Consider the following 20580-nt stretch of genomic DNA (forward strand, 5'->3'; position numbering starts at 1 on the left):
AAATTGAGACTGGTTATGCAGTAATAAATCGTGCAACATTGTATGTAGGGTTAGATTTGGACAGTTGATAGAGCGAGTGTAAACCACATTTTGATGCTCAAAAATTCAGCGCGGTCGTCTCCTATCTTTCTTACAATGAAAGTGCGTATGAAGCTACTTTTCGGGAACTCATCGAACAACCTCTGTCGTAGCATAAGGCTCCTTCTCCTCATCGTCGGCATGTTTGCCAACAAGAGCAGCACCCGTGTGCGACAGCGGCACTTTCCCCCTACCAAAAGCAACAAACCATTTATTTCCACTAAACAGCGCATTCATCTCCTCGAGCGGCCTCTTTGCAGTCTCTGGAAGCGTAGCCCAGAAAAAGACCGCATTGGTAAAGTTGCAAATGATAAACGTCAGGAAATAGCGCCAGCCCACACTCTCCATGGCGATAGGAGTGATCTGACCAATGAGAGTGTTGAAGGCAAAAGACACCATGACACCGATTGACACGCCCTTAGACCGCGTCTTCGTATCAAAGACTTCGGCGGGAATGATCCACGAGAGCGGCCCGCATGTGAAGCTGAACGAGATCTGATACAGCCAGTTAATGGTAATGAAGACCCATCCGAGCGAATGCTGCAAGCTCGGGCCAGCGGTAGGGAACCTGGCGATTGCCGCTGTGACAATGATCCAGCACAGCCCATTGACCACATTGCCGATGATGAGGGGCCAGCGCCGCCCGATACGATCGATGAGTAAGACGGTGCAGGCTTGCGCTACCACGGAAAGCACGTTGCTTATGCCCTGGTACTTCAACGCATCTCCAGTGCCGATTGCGAGCCCTTTATAAATTTGGGGCGTGTAGTATTGAATCGCTGACACTCCCGTCATTTGCACTGAAGCTTGAATGGCGCAGACGAGGAAGAGGCGGCGGAAGCTGCTTCGATCCGTGAAGAGGTCTTTGTAGCCTTTGGCGACGATAGAGTGCTCGTGTTCAATAGCCTGTTCGATTTGATGGAATTCTTCCTGTACCCAGGGGTCGTCTAGGTTGCCGTTTGAGTGTAGCCGTGCGAGAGTCTTGAGACCCTCTTCGCGACGGCCGTGATCAACGAGCCAACGGGGAGATTCAGGAAACAGGAGAATAAGCGCTCCAAGAACGCCAGCAGGAATGACTTGTATGCCAAGAGGAATACGCCATTGGTTGTTATCGGTGCCGGAGATACCAACGTTTGTGCCATGTGTGAGCCATGCTGGAGGATGTTAGACCAGTCTCTAGGTGCAATTTCGTTTCATGTGATACTTACTCGCTGTGACTGCGCCAATCCCGAGCATCAACTGTTGCAACCCAGTAACGCGACCACGAATCGATGGGTGCGAGATCTCGGCCTGGTAAAGGGGGACGATCATGACAAGGAAACCAACTCCAAAGCCTCCAATTGCTCGGCCTGAATACAAGAACGATATGTTTTGCGCCACAGCCTGGAGAATACCACCGAGGATGAAGGTGACGGCGCCAATGATGATTGCGAACCTGCGACCGACACGATCGGCCGCAGGCCCAGCGGCCATCGCACCGAAAAAGCCACCACCAGTGAACAGCGAGACGACCGCACCACTGATAAGGTTAGTTTTTTGCATGTAAGTGAGCGAAGCGAACCTACACTTGGTCATCGTGTGGGTTATTGAAGTAGGTCATGAATGAGGTCGAGGCTACGCTACCACCAATGACGCCGAGATCGTAGCTGTCATTCGTTAGTTTCCTCTTCTTGTTGATGCTTTTGCACGCACATACCCATAATTGAAAAATCCAAGCGAAGCGAAAACACCGACCAGAAACTGATAGTGCTGTTAACGAGACCGAGCGGTCATGGCTCATCTAGGGTGCTCACCTGGTACAGCTTTGGTGAGATAGCCATGCTACGCAAAGTTGATGCTCAGGTCGTCAGGCTTAAAGTGAGACTGAGAGCAAACGTTATCTTGACAGGTGCTACAGTTCATTTATACCTTGCTCTCAGCCTGCTATTGGCGGACTCTGGTCTGTCATGACTCCGAAGGCTGACCGTGAACTCAAGTAGAGAGCTCAATGCGGGCAAAGACAGCGCCACCTCCGGAGTCTGGAGTGCGTGATAGGAGCTGGATACTGGTGGCTTGAACTGGTCTTCTCTGTTCTGGAGTCATGTTGCGGGGAAGGCCAGCGTGCCAATCAAGCGACGGCAGGCTGATTGGTGAACCTGGTATTGGATTCTCTTGATTGGTCGTCAGGCCTGCATATCGGCCAGATCGCCGAGATATGCATTGAGGATGTAGATGCATTGATCGCATGAGAATTTTCGGGGCAGTTGTTGGCTGTGAATAGTAATAGCCTTGAGGATGTGCAATCATGAAGGTCTGAGTAGGTGATGCGGGTCGAATGCTCAATCGGTTGCTGGATAATCTGCTGGGTCGTTGATGCAGTCGACAAAGCGGGTGATTCCGTTCACCCAAGTCAAACTTAATTCATATATAACCCCGCAAGTGAAAGATAATCCAGGTTTGGTGGAAAAAAACCAACGCGGGCTGGCATATCGAAGATTATAAGCGTTAACATACCATCAGCGAAGTGTTACCCTTCTATACTGCTCTCGAACACAAGACACCGGCGGTGAGATGTCAGTATCAAGCAGAGTGGTACGCGCTTGATGATGACAAAAGAAGCAAGAATAGCATGCCAACAAACTTAGCATTGACTGCGTTCTATAGTTTGCAGTGCGCCAGCACAATCACAAATTCAATTTGGCTCTTGTCGTCCAGCCGTTTTCTCTTCTTCCCGCTCCTCTTCACTCCTGATCCACCTGCGGAACCCAATCGTCATCAGGCCGCCGATCCCGACCTGGAACGCCTGGAAAATGATGGCAGGAATTTGCAACTTCGACTGCTGAATCGGACTAATGTTGATGTACATGACGCTCGTCAAGGGCACCACCATGGCCAGTGCCTTGGCCGGGCAGCAGTAACAGCAGGCGATTACGTCTTTCTTGGGGAGCCAGATGATCGCAGCTGTAAAGCAAATAGCGGTCCATATGAAGTACAGTGCCATGCAGATGAAAATGATGAAGATGATGTTGCTTTTCTTGACGCTTTCGAAGGCGTGGGACTGGAAAGCTTGGTCGAAGGTTTGCCACACCAGCGTGAGCAATGCGATACTACTCAACTTCATCAGCTTCCACTCGAGGAAGACCTTTTTGCATTGCTTGGGGAAGAAGTATTGGACAACTTGTCCCACAGCCATGGGCAGGAAGAGCGATAGCCCTAGCTGCATGAACACTCGCCGGTAGATCTCGCCGTACCCAGACCCTTTCTCGAGGACCTGGGTGTACCATGCGCCGCTGGAGAGATACATCTGCACAATGATAGGACTGAGAAATGGGCAGAGGAATTGGCCGATAACACTTTGCACGACGGTGAGCGCGGTGTTGCCATGCGCTTGTCGTGTCATAACCACGTTGCTGCTCATAGTCGTCGGCGCGGATCCAACGAAGAGGAAACCAATAAGTAGCCATGGATCCATAAAGTTGGGGTTTGTAGCGCACAACGACACGATAGCAAAGGTCGCTGCGCTGCAGACGAGGTAGCATTGCAACTGTACAAAGGCGTGGAGTTTCCAGCGCATGTAGTTCTCGATGAGCAGACGCGTGGGCAGCGTACAGCCGTTGATGAAGAAGATGACGCTGACTGAGAGGTAAGTTATGGCAGTCCGCTTGATACGTTGCTGCGAGGCGGGGACCTGGACCTGCGAGGAGATGAGAATTATGAGCCCCATGGCGAGGAGGAACCATTGGTCTTTGAGAAACCACAACAGCCATTCTGTGATTCGAGTGCGTTTTGGCGACTTGGGTTGAGGGCCGGGCTGGTCAGCAACCTCCGGGTGCGGTGGTGAGGGCGTTTGTTTCATTCCTTGTTCCAGTTCCTTCAGATTCATCGAGTCTTTGTCAGTCGTGTCGAGGATCTCGTCTTTGGGTTGGAAGTGTCGAATGTCTCCTGATGCGGCTGCCATTGCTGTCTCTGAAGTGATGCACGCTCGACTACTTTATTATGTAGCTTTCATAGTGAAGAAGAGGAAATGCTGGTGAGTCAGTGTACGGTTATATGGCGGGTATAACAAGAAGTCACGATGCAGTTGATGATGATGTTGGTCTAGCCTATTTCGAGGTGTGTCGGTCCGGCTAAGGCGTCAATGACGCAGGATGCTCCCACGGGAAGAGCGGAAAAGCAGTCATCGCGGCAAGGTTGGCACGAAGCAGTCGTGGTCTCTTTGACATGTACATGAAGATGTGCTGTCGAATGTAAGGGTAAAGCCGCCGAGGTGACGATGCAGTCGCACAAAAAGCCAGCTTAGTCGCACCTCGTGTTTCTCCGCAGTGGGGCAGGCAGCCTCGTGCGCCCATACCACGATGCAACCACGATGACCTCAGCCTACCCGGCTTCTTCCTCCCTCTTCATCAACCTCACCCACAGGCACCCGTCTTCATCGCCTCGATCATATAGCCGTTATGGCTATTCCTACATCTTCCGAGCTGCCTCACAAGCTGCTTTGGGCAGGCGTCTACCCGCAGCTCTTGCGTTACGCGGTTCCCGACTCGCGCTTCAACTACGACTTCCTCAAGTTTACGCCAGACTTCCGAGGCTCCTCAGATACGGTTGAGCGTATTGCCAAATTATCGTGTTATAAAGAGGCAAGGACAATACTAGTCACGGGCGACAACAGCGTCGAGGGTTTGCGACACAGAGCGCTGAAGGATGGTAAGAGGGTGTTGGTAGGCACGTATAGGCTGAGGAGGGGCTTCGTGGTGTTGGATCCCAAGAGAATAGGAGACAGCAAGCTCGAGTTGGCGGCATGTCTTGATGCCATGGAAAAGCCTGGGATAGGAAGAGCGGTTTCATTGAGTCAATTGCGCGACGAGGGGTACAAGATTGACATGTGTGCGCTGGGTGGACTGGTGTTCAACGAGCAAGGCGTGGTCATCTGGGAGGGTTCGGCGCTGTTCGAGGTTCAGTGGGCGTTGCTGCAGGACTTGAAGATGCTTGACGTTACAACTCCAGTCATCGCTGTTGCGCACGAGTGTCAAGTCGTCGATGAGGCGCAGTATGGCATCGATGTAATCAAGCCTGACAAGAACGGCGAAGTGCAATGCGACTTCATCATCACGCCCGAACGAGTGCTGGAAGTCAAGGGCGCTGTGAAGCCTGTAGGTGGCGTCGACTTTCAAAAGGTGGACCCAGAGGCGCTGAACAACATCCCACCGCTGCAAGAGCTCAAGGGCATACGCATGATGGAACAGATCATGTCAAGCAATGGCTTTGGCAGCAAAGAGAAAGAAGGGGAAGAGCGCAAGCCACCATCGGCAGAAGAACAGATGGGCATTGATATTGTTGAACGACTAATGAAGGGCCTGAAGGGCCTGAAGGGCTGAGATGCAGACGGACATTACACACAAAAGATATTCAAACGCCAGCGCTATGCAGCGAACGGTTGCCCGCCATAAACACAGCACAAACTGTCTAGACGATATCATGCCTCCTCGTCGACAACGCAGCTCAATCGAGTAACCTTTGCTAGCCCGCCCCCAGCCAAGAGCACGCCCTTGTCGCGCATGTCAAACTCCACAAGGTCGTCCTTCCCAACGATGTGCGCTGTACATACGACTCGCCAGCCGTTGTCCACAACGCTTGTAGACGACAGCGACAGCGACTCACCCGCTTCCACCGCTGCGATCTGAAGTCCCTGGACATGTAGAGGGTCGTGTTCGAGCGATAGTGCTTGGCCGACAATTACAGTGAGGTGCTGGCTTTGGTCGCTGGTCGGCGACTGGTTGTTGGTGGAGTAGTGTGTACTTTGCGGACCAATAATGCGCAGGTCGACGGTCGCAAGGCCTGATGAAGATGCGGCTATGGGTGTGGGCGCCGATGTAGTAAGAACGACGAGTGTTGTGAGGGCTGCAAGACAGTTTGAGGACAGCATGCTGGATTGCTATGTAGCAATCGATGCTTTAAGAGGGCAATTGTGCCGAGATTGTGGTATGCCGAAGACGACTTCGTGTGAGAGCGCAAAGGGTTCGTTGCGTTCAATCAAAGAATTCCACGCCTCTTATTTTCGCTCCTCTAACCTGCGCCGCAATATCCAACTTGAGGCACAGCAACCCCGGCGCCTGCGAGTGGGTCTGGCGTTCTATGTATATCAGCCTCATGTTGGCGCTCGGACGCTTTCCTCGTTAGGTGCTAGCTGGGCGCTTCAAGCCGTCGCTGGGTACTGTGCCGCAATCCAGACACGATAATTGCGTACAAATTCTGACATGCTACTGTGCGATCTTTGCAGCGGGCTTACTGTTGAGAAGCTGCACCTTCTGAACGTATACCATGATTCACGAGATATAGCCACCCTGTTCGAATCGAGCACGAGCTGTGAATATGCGCGCTCATACAAGCAGGTGCAACGACGTGGGATCCAGGACCTTTATTTAAGTGATCAGCCTGGACTTTAAGAAGTCGCAAATGCGATGTTGCCCTCCAAGAACCATGGCGCGCCTGATGGATGTAATGTCAAACTGCAAATCGTGCTTGAGAAGGTTTACAGATTGTAGTGATTCAGAGAGATTTCAGATGGTTTTATGCATGTTGGTGTTTGGGCTCATGTGGATTCTATGGGGCAATCTGACCTTGGCTGTAGAAGAAAATAAGCTTGGAGACAGAGCCTTACGATTCACGCGCTAACTGACAATACAGGTGACATCTTGGGGACTGAAGCTCTGACATTGGACGGCTAGAACAAGAACACTTCTAGGCGTTTGTTGACAAGTATACATCCGCCGGTAGTGCACTTTGATGTCGCTCGACGCCGGTGAGAGCGGTACGAACATGAGCATCCACGATGCCAAAACTAGTATCTGTCAGCACTTTTATTGCCAGACAGGTTTGATAATGTGCCCGAAGCGATGTCGAGCGACATCTGGAAGATAGTCGTGGACGACAGGGCGCGATACCCTGCGCTCAGCCATTGGTGGGGTGACGACCTTCCTCTGAGCACTGTAGCAAGAAATCTAGAGTGGTTTTAGATTACCCTGCCGCTCTCGGAGCTTCCCATGTCGTTCAGGGAAACAGGCCAAATCTGCGAAACACTCAACATATCATACCTGTGGTCCGACAGTCTGTGCGTTGTACAAGATTTGACTGAAGACCGGGAGAAACAGTCTAGTAGAATGGATGCTATCCATCACGATACCACCATTACATTAGCCGCCTCAGCCGCAACGGACACATCTAGAGGGTTTTTCATACCACCGCCTGACACTGTCTCTCTGAGCCCGCCTTCAGCGACTACGCAGGGCAGGCTTTTGCAAGCAATTCAACCTGGCAAGTTGGAACTCACAAGGTTCCCACGCCCAGAGCCTTAAGACAAAGAGGATGGTGCCTGCAAGGGCTTAGTCTTACCGGACGGCTGCTCTTTTTGGACGTGGGTACTATTCGTTGGGAGTGTTGCGAACGTCACTAGCGCCAGAATGATGCGGTTATACTCGTGATCACGAGAATTGCTACTTCGAAAACCGGTCGAAAGGCCGTGTGAATTTTCATGCATGAAAGGCCTTCGAGTACTGGACTATAGACCACCTCATTATGCTCCCATTCCCGAGTAACTTTCCTGCTAACAAAGAACTCAACCAAATGAAAGGACCAATGCCGGTCACAGATACCGATCGCGCTCTTGCCCTGTTGACTGCCAGGCTCTTCCCTCGGATGATTTCCGTGAATACCCTAGACCGACCATGTTCGAGCCCGCACTGTAATCCCTGGACTAATTCACGATTCTCCTCCCGAGATTAATCGCAGCAAAAGCGGGTCCCAGACCTTTACTCGCCAATCTAGATGGATCACGGGCGGATGAATCATGACGATCGGCTGCATAATCTCGTGCCTGGCCCGTTACTAACAGCAGGTTAAACTAACGCCGAGATGGCCGCCAGGACGGGACGGGACGGACTCGCTTAGATATGACACAAAATCTTGGAAGACACATATCATCATCGTGGTCAGCTAAGGGCTATACCAGAAGACTTGCTGCAGGTAAAAAGGCCAACCGCACCTCGAACGATTCAAACTCTGGTACTCACAAAAGCAGACTGTCCTAGAGATTAGTACAGACGCATCGAAATTGGTGAGCTCGGACTTTGGGATCACGACATTGATACTTCAGAGATCATCACTGTGGTCCAAAAGCTATCTATTGTCGTATCTCCTGGCTCTCAGCTTGCCAGCTCAGCAAGCCTTGTGAAACTTTGTGATTTTCGGCCTCGGCTCTCAACAACCGGACTCGGGAACTGAGGGACTTTACATTATGTAATGAATGTCACCATTTAAATGAAGTAGACGAGCGGATTGAAGAAGCTCTGCCACAAACCACAACAACTGCAATCCTCCTTGATTCGAGAAAGCACGAACTGATTGTTCAGATGTCGTTCGGGTCACAGCAAACTGATCATTTAAACTGATACATCTAACAGACAGCTCATCGGTTGAAGAAGTGCAGAGATACTGCTTCCTAGCCGGACTGAGTTACACCTCTGCCCGCTGTCGAGACTGACCAATCATTTCGGCCTGATGCGGTTTTAAGCTTTGCAAGACGTGCATAGCCCTGGTACAGTCATCGCATAGCCTGAGTGACACACAATCAGGCTGTGCTTCAGACGTGCTCAATGTAGTCGTCGCAGCCACTGATGAAGTCGGTGCGGGCGTTGGCTCGTTTCAGATTGATCGGAGCACATGGCATCTATACAGACCATCCTTGCGCTGTCTCGATCGCCAAGACGATGGTGTGTTTCCCCGGGTTTGTGAGAATAATGGTCTGTTTCTTCAAGATTGCGTGTATGATGTTGAGTTCTTCACCATCAGGGCACGAGTACAAGTACAGTGTACATGGTAGCATCTTGGAAACACAGCGTCGCTTTGCGATCTCGACACGCTCTCTTCTCTGACCAAATACACTCTTTCATCATGTATGCATCATGTTCGTCGCTCACACTACTGTCCGCTTTGGTTAGCATAACCGCAGCCTACCCTAGTTCTGCATATAATCCTGCACCCAATCCTGGAATCAGAAAGCTCTCCACAGTCGACATCCGAATCGCCCCCAAAAGCCATGACAAAGTGATGATAAGCGCTGTTTCAAACTCGTCAAACACAAGGCGTTTGTCTTACTTTGTACAGAGCGGTCTCGCCATCACCCATGGTGACGTGATCTACTCTTCTGAGGACGAGCTCCTCCGCAAGGTCAAGGCGCAGAAGCGGTCCCTCTCCTACTTCGCGGACGACAAAGAATCACTCTGGCCTTCTGCACGTATTGAGTACAAGTGGCAGTCCGAGGATGCGAAAGGGCAGGGCAGGCAGGAAGCGTGGGAGGAGGCGACGAAGAGGTGGACGGATATGCTGCCGTTTGTGAAGTTCTCTGAGAATCCAGCGGGGGATGCACAGTCGGAGGATGTTGTCACTCTGGTCCCGACTGAGAACACTGGGTCGTGCTTCAGTCCGATTGGCAAGGCGCAGAACAGCCAGTCGAACCAGATCATGCTCGATAGCGAGTGCGGCGGGGCTGGTACCTACACTCACGAGCTCGGTCACAGTAAGCTGTTCTCCTGTCCTTGTCCTGTTTCCATGTTCTGACAGACGCTCAGCACTCGGTCTTTTCCACGAGCACATGCGTCCCGACCGAGACGAGTACGTGACGATCAACTGCGCCAACGTGATGCAGTCCGACGAGGGGCCCAACAACTGCGGCGAGAACTGCAGTGGCTACGGCTGCAACTTCCAAAAGCTCCCCAAAGACAGGGCAGACTGGTCGGGGCCCTACGACTCGCTTTCCATCATGCACTACAGCCCGGACGAATTCGCGAATGGCAACGGTCCCGCTATTGTAGCGAAACCTGGCGTGCCTACCCCGAGGCGCCATACTTTTCCTACCGCGCAGGACGCGAAGAGGGTGTGCAGTCTGTACCAAGACCAGTGCAAGGGTGTATGTGGGGATGGCAAGGTTGAGCCGGGGAATGGAGAGGAGTGCGATGACGGGAATAACCAGAGTGGAGATGGGTGTAGTTCGGACTGTAAGAAGGAGTGAGGAGTGGTGGAGAGTCGTTTGCTTATTGAGAGAGGCTGTTAAATTCCAAGGAGGGTATACTGATTTCAGAGTTAAATGCAAAGATATACGAGAAAGTGTCCTGCTCATTGGATGGTTAACAAACGTCCTATTTTTGAGTGCAGATCGAGTCTATCGAGTGCACGGAGATTTCCATGATCATCTAGCCGCTATCGAGCCGTCTCAAACGAACTAGTTGCTCGCACATATGCTCACCAATTGCAGGAAAAGCATATCGTCGACCTCTTCACGATGTTGTGTCCTCGAGCTGAGAAAAGCCGACTTCATATGATGCACTGCCAAGTCAGGCTAGCAGCACTTACGTAACTCGACGAACGTCCTTTCAGATAACTGCCAACTTCTACTCCTGCTCGCTAGATTCAGTTAGCAGTGACACGGCAATCTCACCGCCGCCAGCAAAAACCCACACTTCGCGCTACTAGGTGTGCACCACGACTTTCTCGCCTGCTGGCGAATCCTGTGGAGACGCGATTCTGACATGGCCTCGAACTAATCGAGCCGAACGACTAGTTGACGCACTACCCTCACATTGCTTCACTCCGGTCAGATCACAGCTGTGTCAAGAACGCTCGTCCGCATTAATCGTCTGCTAGACTGAAGATAGATTCTGGTATCAATCCGTGTAGTGGTGTTCACCTAACCTTAACAATCACACGGTCATATCGCGTCAACGGAAACGCTCCATCGTCCGTGCCCTGCACGATAATCGACACCGTCTGGCCCTTCTCCGCATCGGCAGGGATATGCACAGCCGCGCTACACCCGTCCTGGATAATGCTCACAGTCCCCGGGTACGTGCCTTCCTCGCGATACTGCCAGTACGTGACGGTAACCTCGTCGGCATCCGGATCGCTGACCTGCGCCGAGAGCTGGACGCTAGCACCGGCCCGCGCTTTGATGGTCTTGCTCCCCATCACTCGGACACGGGGCGCGTGGTTTGCCGCCTTGTAGTCCGGCGTGAGCGTCCACTGCATGCGCGCCGCAAAGTCGTTCTGCGCTGCTGCCACCCAGCGGAGCGTCGTCCATCCCTGCACATCAGAGCCATTCGCAGACCTCTCCTTGTCGCGCAGGACCCACAGGTTCGGTCTCGTGCTGTTCTGCTTGCGGCGCCCGCCCCAACTGCCCAGGCTGGCGTTCTCGGGATCCTGCAGGCCTGTGGGGAGAAGCGGGTTGAAGACGACGTTGTCGCCTTCGGATAGGAAGTCGTACTTCGTCATGGGCTTGCACCACCCCTCGGGAGCCTTGGCGGGGTTGCCGAAGACGTCGAGCTGGTCGCCTCCGCCAAACGTCGTCTGTCCGTCAAGCCACGAGCGGTAGAGACTGCCCATCGGCCCCTTCTGGATGTGCGCTTTGACCCACGCGCCTTGGAAGTATTGGTTGCTGTCTGGCAGGCCGCGCACGTTGCCGGCGCCTGTGTTGTTGCAGTTGAATCCCCATGTGTCGTATGCCTTGGAGAGCTCTTCGACACGCAGCGCCGGCCAGTTGGGGGCAATGTACTCGACGTACGTATTGTCTTGGAAGCCGCTGGCGAGGATGACGGTCTTGCGGGAGATGGAAGCTTTCGTTGTGTTCCAGTCTGGCGAGGACGAGTGTGTGTCTGAGATGGATTTCAGAGCGCGCGCGATCGTGTTGGTGCCACCCCATGCTTGGAGATAGAGGATGCGTGGGTCGTTGTCCAGGATGAGGGATCTGATGAGGTCTGAGCCTTCGGTGTCTTTGGCCATCTCGCCGTCGAAGTCGACGTTACCGATCTTGGTTATGGAGAGGAGGTGCTCTGGCGTTGGGTACGCAGAGTCGTGCTTGCGAAGGTTGGGATACACTTCTGCGTACGCCTCGAGCAGATGATTCTCAATGGTTGTGGTACCGGTTGGGCGCCACGAAGTCTGCGAAGTGTTGTACTCGCGATTTGGCAGGAAGAATTCTGTGCCTTTTCCATCGCCCTCCCAATGGTATTTGCTGGACGTGTAGACGAGGCCCTGGTTTTCGAGGTCGTTGGCATACAGCATGTATCGTACCAGCGAGGCCAGGTCGTCAGACTCCATGTCCGTGGTCACTACTGTACGGAGCTTTGCAGATTTGTTGATTGCATGACCGAGAACACGAGGCAGGGCAGAGGCCAACAGGCCGCTTGCTAGCAGGTGAGAAACATACATCTGGGTGAAGGCTTTCGGCAACAGAACGGCAGCACGATCCTACAACTTGATCGCAACCCAGCTCTTATATACTGCATGTCAGTGACATCCAAAGTGTTCCACTGCGCAGACATGGCGCAGATTCGGTGGGTAAAGGACCGCAACAGGATTGACCCGAACATGAGCTAAGGATGTGACTAGACGAAAATTAACATCTCCGCTGGAGTTGTGGGGATTGATACAAGGGGGGTGCCTGAACGGAGTAGAAATACGATTTGCTGCAGCCAGGGTCTTCTTGTTGTAAAAGATCACTAGATGCTCAGTGCAAGCAGCTCGTATTTCTACTCCGTTCAGGCACCCCCCTTGTAGATGAAAGTGTGGGGATCGTCAGATGAAGTGTGGGGATCGTCAGATGAAAGCGTCAAAAAGCGAAGTACATGGTGCCGTATCGCTGGCACCAACACTAGATTAGGAAAGCATAGGCACAGCCCCAAGCACTCCACAGACCGACTAGCTGCTCTCGAACGAGACGTTCTCCTAGCGCGACGAGCCCGCAAAGTGAGTGACGTAGTCGCCACTATGGACGCCCCATCACGTGGACCATGTCTGCGAACCAGGCGGTGAGAAGCTGCAGGACGGTATACCGCCACACTCTGCGCTTACCTCCCTGCTCGCCGTAGCCAAGATCTCACCCACCTGGTCCATTCCACCACCAACAAAACCCCACTGCACAGTGCCTGCACTCCTCGCTCTCTACCCCGCTCTCCCACCAAGAAAACAAAAAGTTGATAGTCTGGATCTAAGTAATTCAGATGGCTTGTTAGCGTAGAGATTGTAAAGCATTCTACATTGTAGTAGTCTGAGTAGACATGGTATATACGTACAAGAGAGATTACAAGTAAGTAGTAACTATAACATTTTGTGAGGGCTCGGCTCGAACCCACCTGAGCCACACGGACCAAAAAGGTACAGTAATCCATCAGATAGATTGACTGGGGTTCAAACAGTATGAATACCCGTGACAGTATACCCCTCTCCCTTAAGGCTCAACCTAAGACTCCTTGGACGAGCCTATTGCCCCTAGGCGCTGCCCTTAACGTGTAGTACCGAAGCCTATAACGCCCCTAGGCACTCCCCTTAACAACAGTAGACAAGGCCGTGCCCCTAGGGCTTACCCTTAACGTGCTGGCTAACTAGGGGGGGTACCCCTCCAGAGCGAGCTCCTTAAGCCTAGATTGCTGCGAACGCTGCCCAGGACCAGGCTAGGCCTAATCCAGGTCTGCCACGTGGCTACACTGGACCTCCTAGCAGCAACAGCGTGGCAACTAAAGAGCCTGCCTCACGCTTTAACTAAAAGATGGTTAGCCTGGCTGCCCAGGAGTAGTGGCAGGTGAGGATTAAACCTGCAACCTGCACACGCTCCTAAGATCTGATGGATTACTCTGTAAGGGCTCGGCTCGAACCCGCCTGAGCCACACGGACCAAAAAGGTACAGTAATCCATCAGGTGGATTGACTGGGGTTTGAACAGTATGAATACCCGTGACACATCTATATGCGTATCTTAATATAACAAGACTTAGCTTATTACAAAATATTATATTACATTACATATCTATACTCTATAAGCCCGCTATAGGCAGTATAAGCAGTTATTACAGCTTCTATTATAAATAGTTAGCAGTGTAGTATATGTAGGCTGTGCGTTTTATAGTGTAGTAGTCTACAGTAGATGTTGTATACAAGTACAAGAGAGATATAAGTAAGTAGTAACTATAACATTAAAGTGCGTATCTTAATATAACAAGACTTAGCTTATTACGTTGTATTATATTACATTACATATCTATACTCTATATAGCTGTTATAAGCAGTATAAGCAGTTATTGCAGCTTCTATTATAAATAGTTAGCAGTGTAGTATATGTAGGCTGTGCGTTTTATAGTGTAGTAGTCTATAGTAGACGTAGTATACAAGTACAAGAGAGAATATAAGTGCATAGTAACTACAACATTAAAGTGCGTATCTCCAACATGACAAGAAAGTATTATGTTACATTACATATCTACACTCTACAAGCCCGCTAGAGGCAGCACGAGCAGTCATTGCAGCTAGCATCGCGAATAGTCGGCGGCGCGGTGCACGTGGGCTGTGCATTCCACGGCACGGGGGTAGTAGCGGGCGCATCAGCCGTGCTGGTGGTTTGCTTGACGAGCACGGGGATCGCGGCGCCGGTTGCGAGTCTGAAGACGCGGTGGCCGAGGACTGTTGCGCGTTAGTTTGCTCGATGACGAGTGCATGTTTGAGAGGAGGAGAGATGGTGGAGGTGTGGGGATTCATCGAGAGGATACATCAAGAGTCATCAAGAGGAGACATCAAGAGTCATCATGAGGAAACGTCAAGAGTCATCAAGAGGAAACATCAAGAGTCATCAAGAGGAAACATCAAGAGTCATAAGAGGAAACGTCAAGAGTCATCAAGAGTCATCAAGAGGATACATCAAGAGGACAAAGCAAGACGTACCGCGCAACAGACTGCCAATCTCGCCCGAGTGCGACGTGATGGAGATGTAGGTGCTGTCGTCGCTGGTGAAGATGTCGTCCAGGACCTGCTTGGAGCGGATGTCCTGGTCGGCTTGCGGCTCAGCCATGAGCTCGGTCCAGTAGGGGTCGGCTTCGGCGAAGTTCTTCTCGAACCTGTAGCTGGGGAAGTTCTGGTGGATGTAGGACTTTGTGCTGCGGCGGTCGCACGTGTGTGCGCTGATGCCCTCGCGGAGGCGCTCTTTGACGGTAGGGACAAAGGGGGACTTGTTGGGCAGGGTCAGGCTGGCAAAGGTGAGTTTTGCCGTGTCGAGGCAGCGGTACAGCGGGCTGGTGTAGTACGACTCCGGGGGCGTGATCTTCTCGTCGGCGATCAGGTGCTTCCAGAAGGTGTTGACGTCTTGGGCTTGCTTGATGCCTGCGTGGGTGAGCTTTGCATCTGCCCAGGTGACGGTGCCGTTGCCGTCCAGCTCGGACCAGTAGCAGTTCCAGGCGGGGGTGCCGAAGTAGGACTCGGCGGCGTTGTGGAAGCCCTCGCCGTGGCGGCCAAGGAACAGCAGGGAGTAGCGCGTCTTCTTCTCCTTGTTCAGGTCCTTGATGTACTTGTTGAGCCGCTGCCACTGGGTCGCATACTTGCTGTCCGGGGTCTTGGGGTCACTGGGGTAGGTGCGGTTGATGAGGCCGAAGTTGGAGTGGATGAAGTCGAACGTGCTGGGGTCGGTGGCGCTGTCGTCTTGCTGGAAGATGCCCGAGACGACCTCGTACCTGATCTGCTTCTTGGGCGAGGCGGCGTTGACCATGGAGGCAGCGGCGAGAAGGCCGTACAGCAGCGACGGGGCCACCATGTCGACGAGCATATCGACGAGGGTGGTGTTGAGCAGAGAGCGCGACGACGTCAGCAGTTGGAGGTCCATCTTGTCTTATATGGACAGCTTCCGCGGACGGTGTTCCTTGCGTGCCAGCCGTTGTGGCGTGTGCGTGTGGATGTGGGTGTGGGTGTGGATGTGCATGTGGAGTGTGGGGGTGCAGGGCGCGGCTGCCAGCCAATCAGTAGGGAACGTGCCGCGGAGTTGCAGGCACATGGTTGGCGGAGAAGCCGGCGGTGGAAAGTGGCGATGGTCGTGGTCGAGGAGGGAGATGTGATTGGGCGTGCAGGTCGAGGATGCAGGTCTGACCGGCAGCGTGGTCGTGGTCGAGGTTGTGGTCGTGGTGTAGGTAGTCGTGGTCGTGGTGTGGTCATAGTGTGGTCGTACCTGGTCCATCAAGTCGACATGACGAGGGCAGATGCAGGGATGGATGCCGGTGTCCGTCTGCGACTCTGCGTGTGCCTGCCAAGAGGGCTCGGCTCGCCCTGCCCTGCGCGCGCGACCCACAAAATTTTACTTCTGCAGACGCCGAGAGCGAGAGCGAGAGCAAGAAACAGCACAGGGACAGTGAGAGCGACGTGCAGTGCCAGCAACACCAACACCAACACCACCGCCACCGCCACCGCCACCGCCACCGCCACCGCCACCATGTTCGAGAACGTGTGCGCCATCCCGCTCGACTACGACCTGTTCGCCCAGGCCATCCACCCACACGAGCCCATCGTCGCCGTCGGGCTGGCCTCGGGCCACGTGCAGACGTACCGGCTGCCCGGCGACGCGGCCAACACCACGGCGTCGGCGCGCGGGGTCGGGCACGTCGACACGGTGTGGAAGACGCGGCGGCACAAGGGCAGCTGCCGCACCCTCGGCTTCAGCCTCGACGGCCTGCAGCTGCACTCGGCCGGCACCGACGGCATCGTCAAGGTCGCCGACACGACCACGGGCCAGGTCGCCGCCAAGCTGGCCGTCCCTCTGGAGGCGTAGGCTGCCGCCACCGCTGCGACGAGAGCACTCGCTGACTATCCAGCGCACGCGGCGCCGTCGACGCCCCCGCCCTCGTCCACGCCCTCTCCCCGCAGTCGCTGATCCTCGCCACCGACTCGTCCGCCGTCCACATCTACGACCTGCGCGCCCTCGGCCCCGCCCGCGCCCCCAGGCCCCAGGCCACCCACCGCCCCCACGACGACTACGTCTCCTCGCTCACCCCGCTGCCGCCCACCGACGCCAGCACCAGCGGCTTCAGCAAGCAGTGGGTCACCACCGGCGGCAGCACCCTCGCCGTCACCGACCTGCGCCGCGGCGTCATGGTGCGCTCCGAGGACCAGGAGGAGGAGCTGCTGAGCTCCGTCATCGTCTCCGGCCTGTCCAGGAAGGGCTCCAACGTCGGCGAGAAGCTCCTGGTCGGCGGCGGCAACGGCGTCCTGACCCTGTGGGAGCGCGGCGTCTGGGACGACCAGGACGAGCGCATCACCGTCGACCGCTCCAAGGGCGGCGGCGAGAGCCTCGACGCCCTGGCCCTGCTGCCTGCCGGCGTCGGCCCTGGCGGCAAAATCGCGGCCGTTGGCCTCGGCAACGGCGACCTGCCCTTCGTCAGGATCGGGCAGAACAAGGTCGTGGCCGAGCTCAAGCACGACGAGCTGTCGCAGGAGGGCGTCCTCGGCCTGGGCTTCGACGTGACGGGCCGCATGATCAGCGGCGGCGGCCGCACCGTCAAGGTGTGGGGCGAGAAGGGCGCCCTGGCCGCCGCAGCCGACGAGGAAGAGGGCGAGGACGAGGAGGGCGAGGACGACGACGACGACGACGAAGATGCTGGCCCCGGCACAAAGCGCACCCTCGCGTCCGCCTCGGACAACGCCAGCGACGACGACAGCAGCAGCGAGGAGGAGCAACAGAGCAAGCGCAAGAAGAGAAAGCGCAACAAGGGCAGGCAGCAGCGCGGCCACGGCATCCTGCAATTCTCTGGCCTGGACTAGAAGTCATACCTGTGCTGTCGCAATATCTAAAGCTAGACTTCCTTAACCTTTATAAAAGAAAGATACCTTGCTTTTTATTTATTTTATAAGCTCCCTCTTGACGTACCCCACAGACGAGTCGCTCACCGAGCAAGTCGCTCACTTTTACCAAGCCCCCAGCAAACCACCTTTCCTACACTACTGTCTTCCTAATAAGACTATTTACATATATTAAAAGAACGCTAGATACAGCTTCCACTCTAGTCTATTAAAATTAATATAAACCTCTTCTAGCAACGCGCTCTAGATACTTATAGAATCCCTTAAAAGACACTAAGTAACTAAAACACTATATAACCTGTATAAGCTAGTTCTATAGCTAATTTACATAAGCTAGAAAAGAATAAGACAAGGGGTGTCGAAGTAATTCAGAGGCAGTGTTCCTCTTTTCGGGCAGCCAATGCAACATAGGTTATATGAAATCTAGAAATAGACGCTTATTCTCGCCGTAAAGTGCGGTGATTGTATTGTTAAGGAAGAGCAGAGGGACAACTGCTCCGCCAGCACCCTTCTATTGGCCTGATGCGACTAAGCTTGATTTTAAAGATTGGTCAAAGCACATTCACTTACCTCGAATGTCAAAAACTCTTTGTGTGGTGTCACTTCGGTCAATGTACCCAGGTAGGGGCAACCCCAGATATGCAACGATTTCGGCGACGTGATGGGTTGCTGAAGGCTGTCTAGTCTCTTCGACGGCTTTAAATACGTGTCTGTTCTCAAACAAATCCCACACCTCCACGAATTAGTTGATGGCGTAGACGCAAGGAGCTTAGCACACTCACCATGGCTGCGACACTCCAAACATCAACACCTGAGCCCCAGGCCATATTAAACAGTACCTCTGGGGCGCGGTACAATTCAGGTTGAACGAGACCTTTGTAATGTTTCCCTATGCGAGCCTCGCCGAAATCGCAAAGGACTAGCTCACCCTAGAGCGCATTTCTAGGAAGGCCAAGTTTATAAGAGCTGTAGATTGTGCAATTGTTATTTATAAACTTTCTTAGCAGCAGGCTCTCTAGTTCAGCAGTCTCCATAATTTGAAGGACAGTTTCATCAGCTACAGTTAACATAATGTTTAACAGATTAACGTCTGTTTTTATTAGTTCAAGATTTAAGATAGGTCTTCGCGATTTACTGGTGTGTATGACCTCAGCCTTATTGTGCAAAAACGCAAGTGCACTCAGAACATTCGAGAGGGTCCACCTCAGGATGGGCTCATTCAATCGACGTGGGCCGTTCATGTACTGAAGATCCCGAATGGTCATGTGCATCGGTGGTTGAACCAGGCATAGATGTTGACCAGCAGGGCCGGTGATTTCAAACGTTCCCAGTAGACCGCGAATGAACGATTGGCCGTGATGACTTGTGTTAATGGAACTGACTCGCTCGTAGAATTGCAATTCCTGATGAACGCGAGTAGATTGATGACCATCCCAAGTACAGACTTTGATAGCAACGAACATTTGATTTCTTTTCCGTACATGAGTAGATGATTGTTACAAGTAGAGATCACGGAACGTACCTGATGTCTTGACAGAGCCAAACAGTAGAATGCGCACCGTACCTGAGTTTCCTTAAGACTTTGTAGCTAGAGTTAAGCACTTCTCTGATGGTGATAGGATAAAAGTTTTCTGGAGAATACTAAGCTAAACTCTCCTCTTTAAGAGGTACAGTAGGATCTATCCTTAAGGTATAAAAAGTCACAAATGTACGTCTGAAGGTTTGTAGGGCTGTCTTATAACAACTTCGACAGAGATAGCATCTTCTTAACATAGTAAGATAGTGGTTTTACGTTAGCGCTTGTATAGGCAATGCTTTTGCAGCATAAGGTGATTCCGCTTCTCTGTGCAGGGCAGGCTGAATAGGTAACGTAGTTGCGTTAATGCGCTAGCGCTCAGGCCAGCTGCGCGCCAAAACCATTCCTATTGTTGCTTTACCCCTACATGCCGAAAATGTTACAGACGTCTATACCAAGGTATAACTTACGTATAATTAAAGGAGCAATACGCTTGCACAGCTGTAGCTGCCTAAACTAGCTCACTAAAGACTACACATAATGTTAGGCGCTATTTACTAAGATTCCCCTATTTAAATTACAGCATGTCTTGCTTAACAAAAAGTATATTTACGCCATTTGTGTCACAATTAACAACTACTGTTAAGAGTCTAGGCAGTCTTCTTCTTAGCTAGGGTTATCATAATCTCCTCTTCTTGTAGGTTAATTACATATATTAGTTTAAACACTCTTAAGGACTTTACTAATCCTAAACTCTGTTAAGTGGTCCAACAGTTCTGCAAGAAACAGGAGAAAGAAGTGTGTAAGGCGCCGTTTCGTAGTATCTATAACTAATTTAATGCTCTTAGGATCTAACTGTAAAGAAGGCTGAGATTAAGGGCACACGCCTCTACTAATCCCACAACAATTTAAGCAACCTCAAGCCTGTAATATCAATTTGTTTCAAGGATGAAAATAACAGAAGGATTGGCACAGGCCATATGCACGAGGACGGAACTGGCCAAGTCAACTAGAAGTAGCTGTCTCCAGAGAATAGCGTATAGTCTTACCACAGATGCCTTTAATATTCTTCTCTCTGGCTTTGCGTACGCATCACCTTCATCGATCATATTTAACTATCTCCAATACCACGCGTCACCACATCTAGACAATCACCTAGTGCAAGCTTGCCTCATATCTCGCTTTTATTTAGCTTTCTTTGTGCCTGCTTCCGCCTTTGGCGTCCACCTTCCAATCCCGTCTTCGCTAATGCTTGAACCTAATCGGCTCGATCTTACAAAGCTTAACAGCGCAATCATGCAGCCGTTCCTCAGTACGTTGCCGGCATTTGCTTTTGTCGTGCTCTTCTGATTGGCT

At 52.5% G+C, this 20580-nt stretch overlaps 8 protein-coding genes across 8 annotated transcripts, besides 9 other annotated features; 3 read left to right on the plus strand and 5 right to left on the minus strand.

The window, feature by feature from the left end:
• Positions 1-168: 168 nt before the first annotated feature.
• EKO05_0003921 (uncharacterized protein) lies at positions 169-1898 on the minus strand (the record flags this gene model as incomplete). The annotated part of the gene is made up of 5 exons (XM_038939099.1): positions 169-1232; positions 1287-1597; positions 1644-1724; positions 1775-1818; positions 1872-1898. The coding sequence occupies 5 exons, from the start codon at positions 1896-1898 to the stop codon at positions 169-171; spliced, it is 1527 nt and encodes a 508-aa protein (XP_038799747.1).
• An 851-nt stretch (positions 1899-2749) lies between these two features.
• Positions 2750-4015, minus strand: EKO05_0003922 (uncharacterized protein; the record flags this gene model as incomplete). The annotated part of the gene is made up of 1 exon (XM_038945442.1): positions 2750-4015. One exon carries the CDS (start codon positions 4013-4015, stop codon positions 2750-2752), a length of 1266 nt encoding a protein of 421 aa, XP_038799748.1.
• A 496-nt stretch (positions 4016-4511) lies between these two features.
• EKO05_0003923 (5-formyltetrahydrofolate cyclo-ligase) lies at positions 4512-5432 on the plus strand (the record flags this gene model as incomplete). Its single annotated transcript, XM_038945443.1, has 1 exon — positions 4512-5432. The coding sequence occupies one exon, from the start codon at positions 4512-4514 to the stop codon at positions 5430-5432; it is 921 nt and encodes a 306-aa protein (XP_038799749.1).
• A 98-nt stretch (positions 5433-5530) lies between these two features.
• EKO05_0003924 (uncharacterized protein) lies at positions 5531-5980 on the minus strand (the record flags this gene model as incomplete). Its single annotated transcript, XM_038945444.1, has 1 exon — positions 5531-5980. One exon carries the CDS (start codon positions 5978-5980, stop codon positions 5531-5533), a length of 450 nt encoding a protein of 149 aa, XP_038799750.1.
• A 2945-nt stretch (positions 5981-8925) lies between these two features.
• Positions 8926-10120, plus strand: EKO05_0003925 (Plasmin; the record flags this gene model as incomplete). The annotated part of the gene is made up of 2 exons (XM_038938859.2): positions 8926-9628; positions 9681-10120. The coding sequence occupies 2 exons, from the start codon at positions 8926-8928 to the stop codon at positions 10118-10120; spliced, it is 1143 nt and encodes a 380-aa protein (XP_038799751.2).
• A 671-nt stretch (positions 10121-10791) lies between these two features.
• EKO05_0003926 (uncharacterized protein) lies at positions 10792-12312 on the minus strand (the record flags this gene model as incomplete). Its single annotated transcript, XM_038945445.1, has 1 exon — positions 10792-12312. The coding sequence occupies one exon, from the start codon at positions 12310-12312 to the stop codon at positions 10792-10794; it is 1521 nt and encodes a 506-aa protein (XP_038799752.1).
• A 902-nt stretch (positions 12313-13214) lies between these two features.
• Positions 13215-13312: a dispersed repeat.
• Positions 13313-13738: 426 nt separating this feature from the next.
• Positions 13739-13835: a dispersed repeat.
• Positions 13836-14106: 271 nt separating this feature from the next.
• Positions 14107-14150: a tandem repeat.
• Positions 14151-14373: 223 nt separating this feature from the next.
• Positions 14374-15744, minus strand: EKO05_0003927 (putative phosphoglycerate mutase pmu1; the record flags this gene model as incomplete). Its single annotated transcript, XM_038939042.1, has 2 exons — positions 14374-14555; positions 14814-15744. The coding sequence occupies 2 exons, from the start codon at positions 15742-15744 to the stop codon at positions 14374-14376; spliced, it is 1113 nt and encodes a 370-aa protein (XP_038799753.1).
• A 267-nt stretch (positions 15745-16011) lies between these two features.
• Positions 16012-16081: a tandem repeat.
• Positions 16082-16225: 144 nt separating this feature from the next.
• Positions 16226-16273: a tandem repeat.
• A 30-nt stretch (positions 16274-16303) lies between these two features.
• Positions 16304-16344: a tandem repeat.
• On the plus strand, positions 16345-17669 carry EKO05_0003928 (WD repeat-containing protein jip5; the record flags this gene model as incomplete). The annotated part of the gene is made up of 2 exons (XM_038938679.1): positions 16345-16676; positions 16724-17669. The coding sequence occupies 2 exons, from the start codon at positions 16345-16347 to the stop codon at positions 17667-17669; spliced, it is 1278 nt and encodes a 425-aa protein (XP_038799754.1).
• Positions 17447-17503: a tandem repeat.
• Positions 17564-17631: a tandem repeat.
• A 98-nt stretch (positions 17670-17767) lies between the features above and the next one.
• Positions 17768-18065: a mobile genetic element.
• Positions 18066-20580: the final 2515 nt, after the last annotated feature.

Source organism: Ascochyta rabiei, chromosome 6 (genome assembly GCF_004011695.2).
Source record: "Ascochyta rabiei chromosome 6, complete sequence".
Classification (NCBI taxonomy): domain Eukaryota; kingdom Fungi; phylum Ascomycota; class Dothideomycetes; order Pleosporales; family Didymellaceae; genus Ascochyta; species Ascochyta rabiei.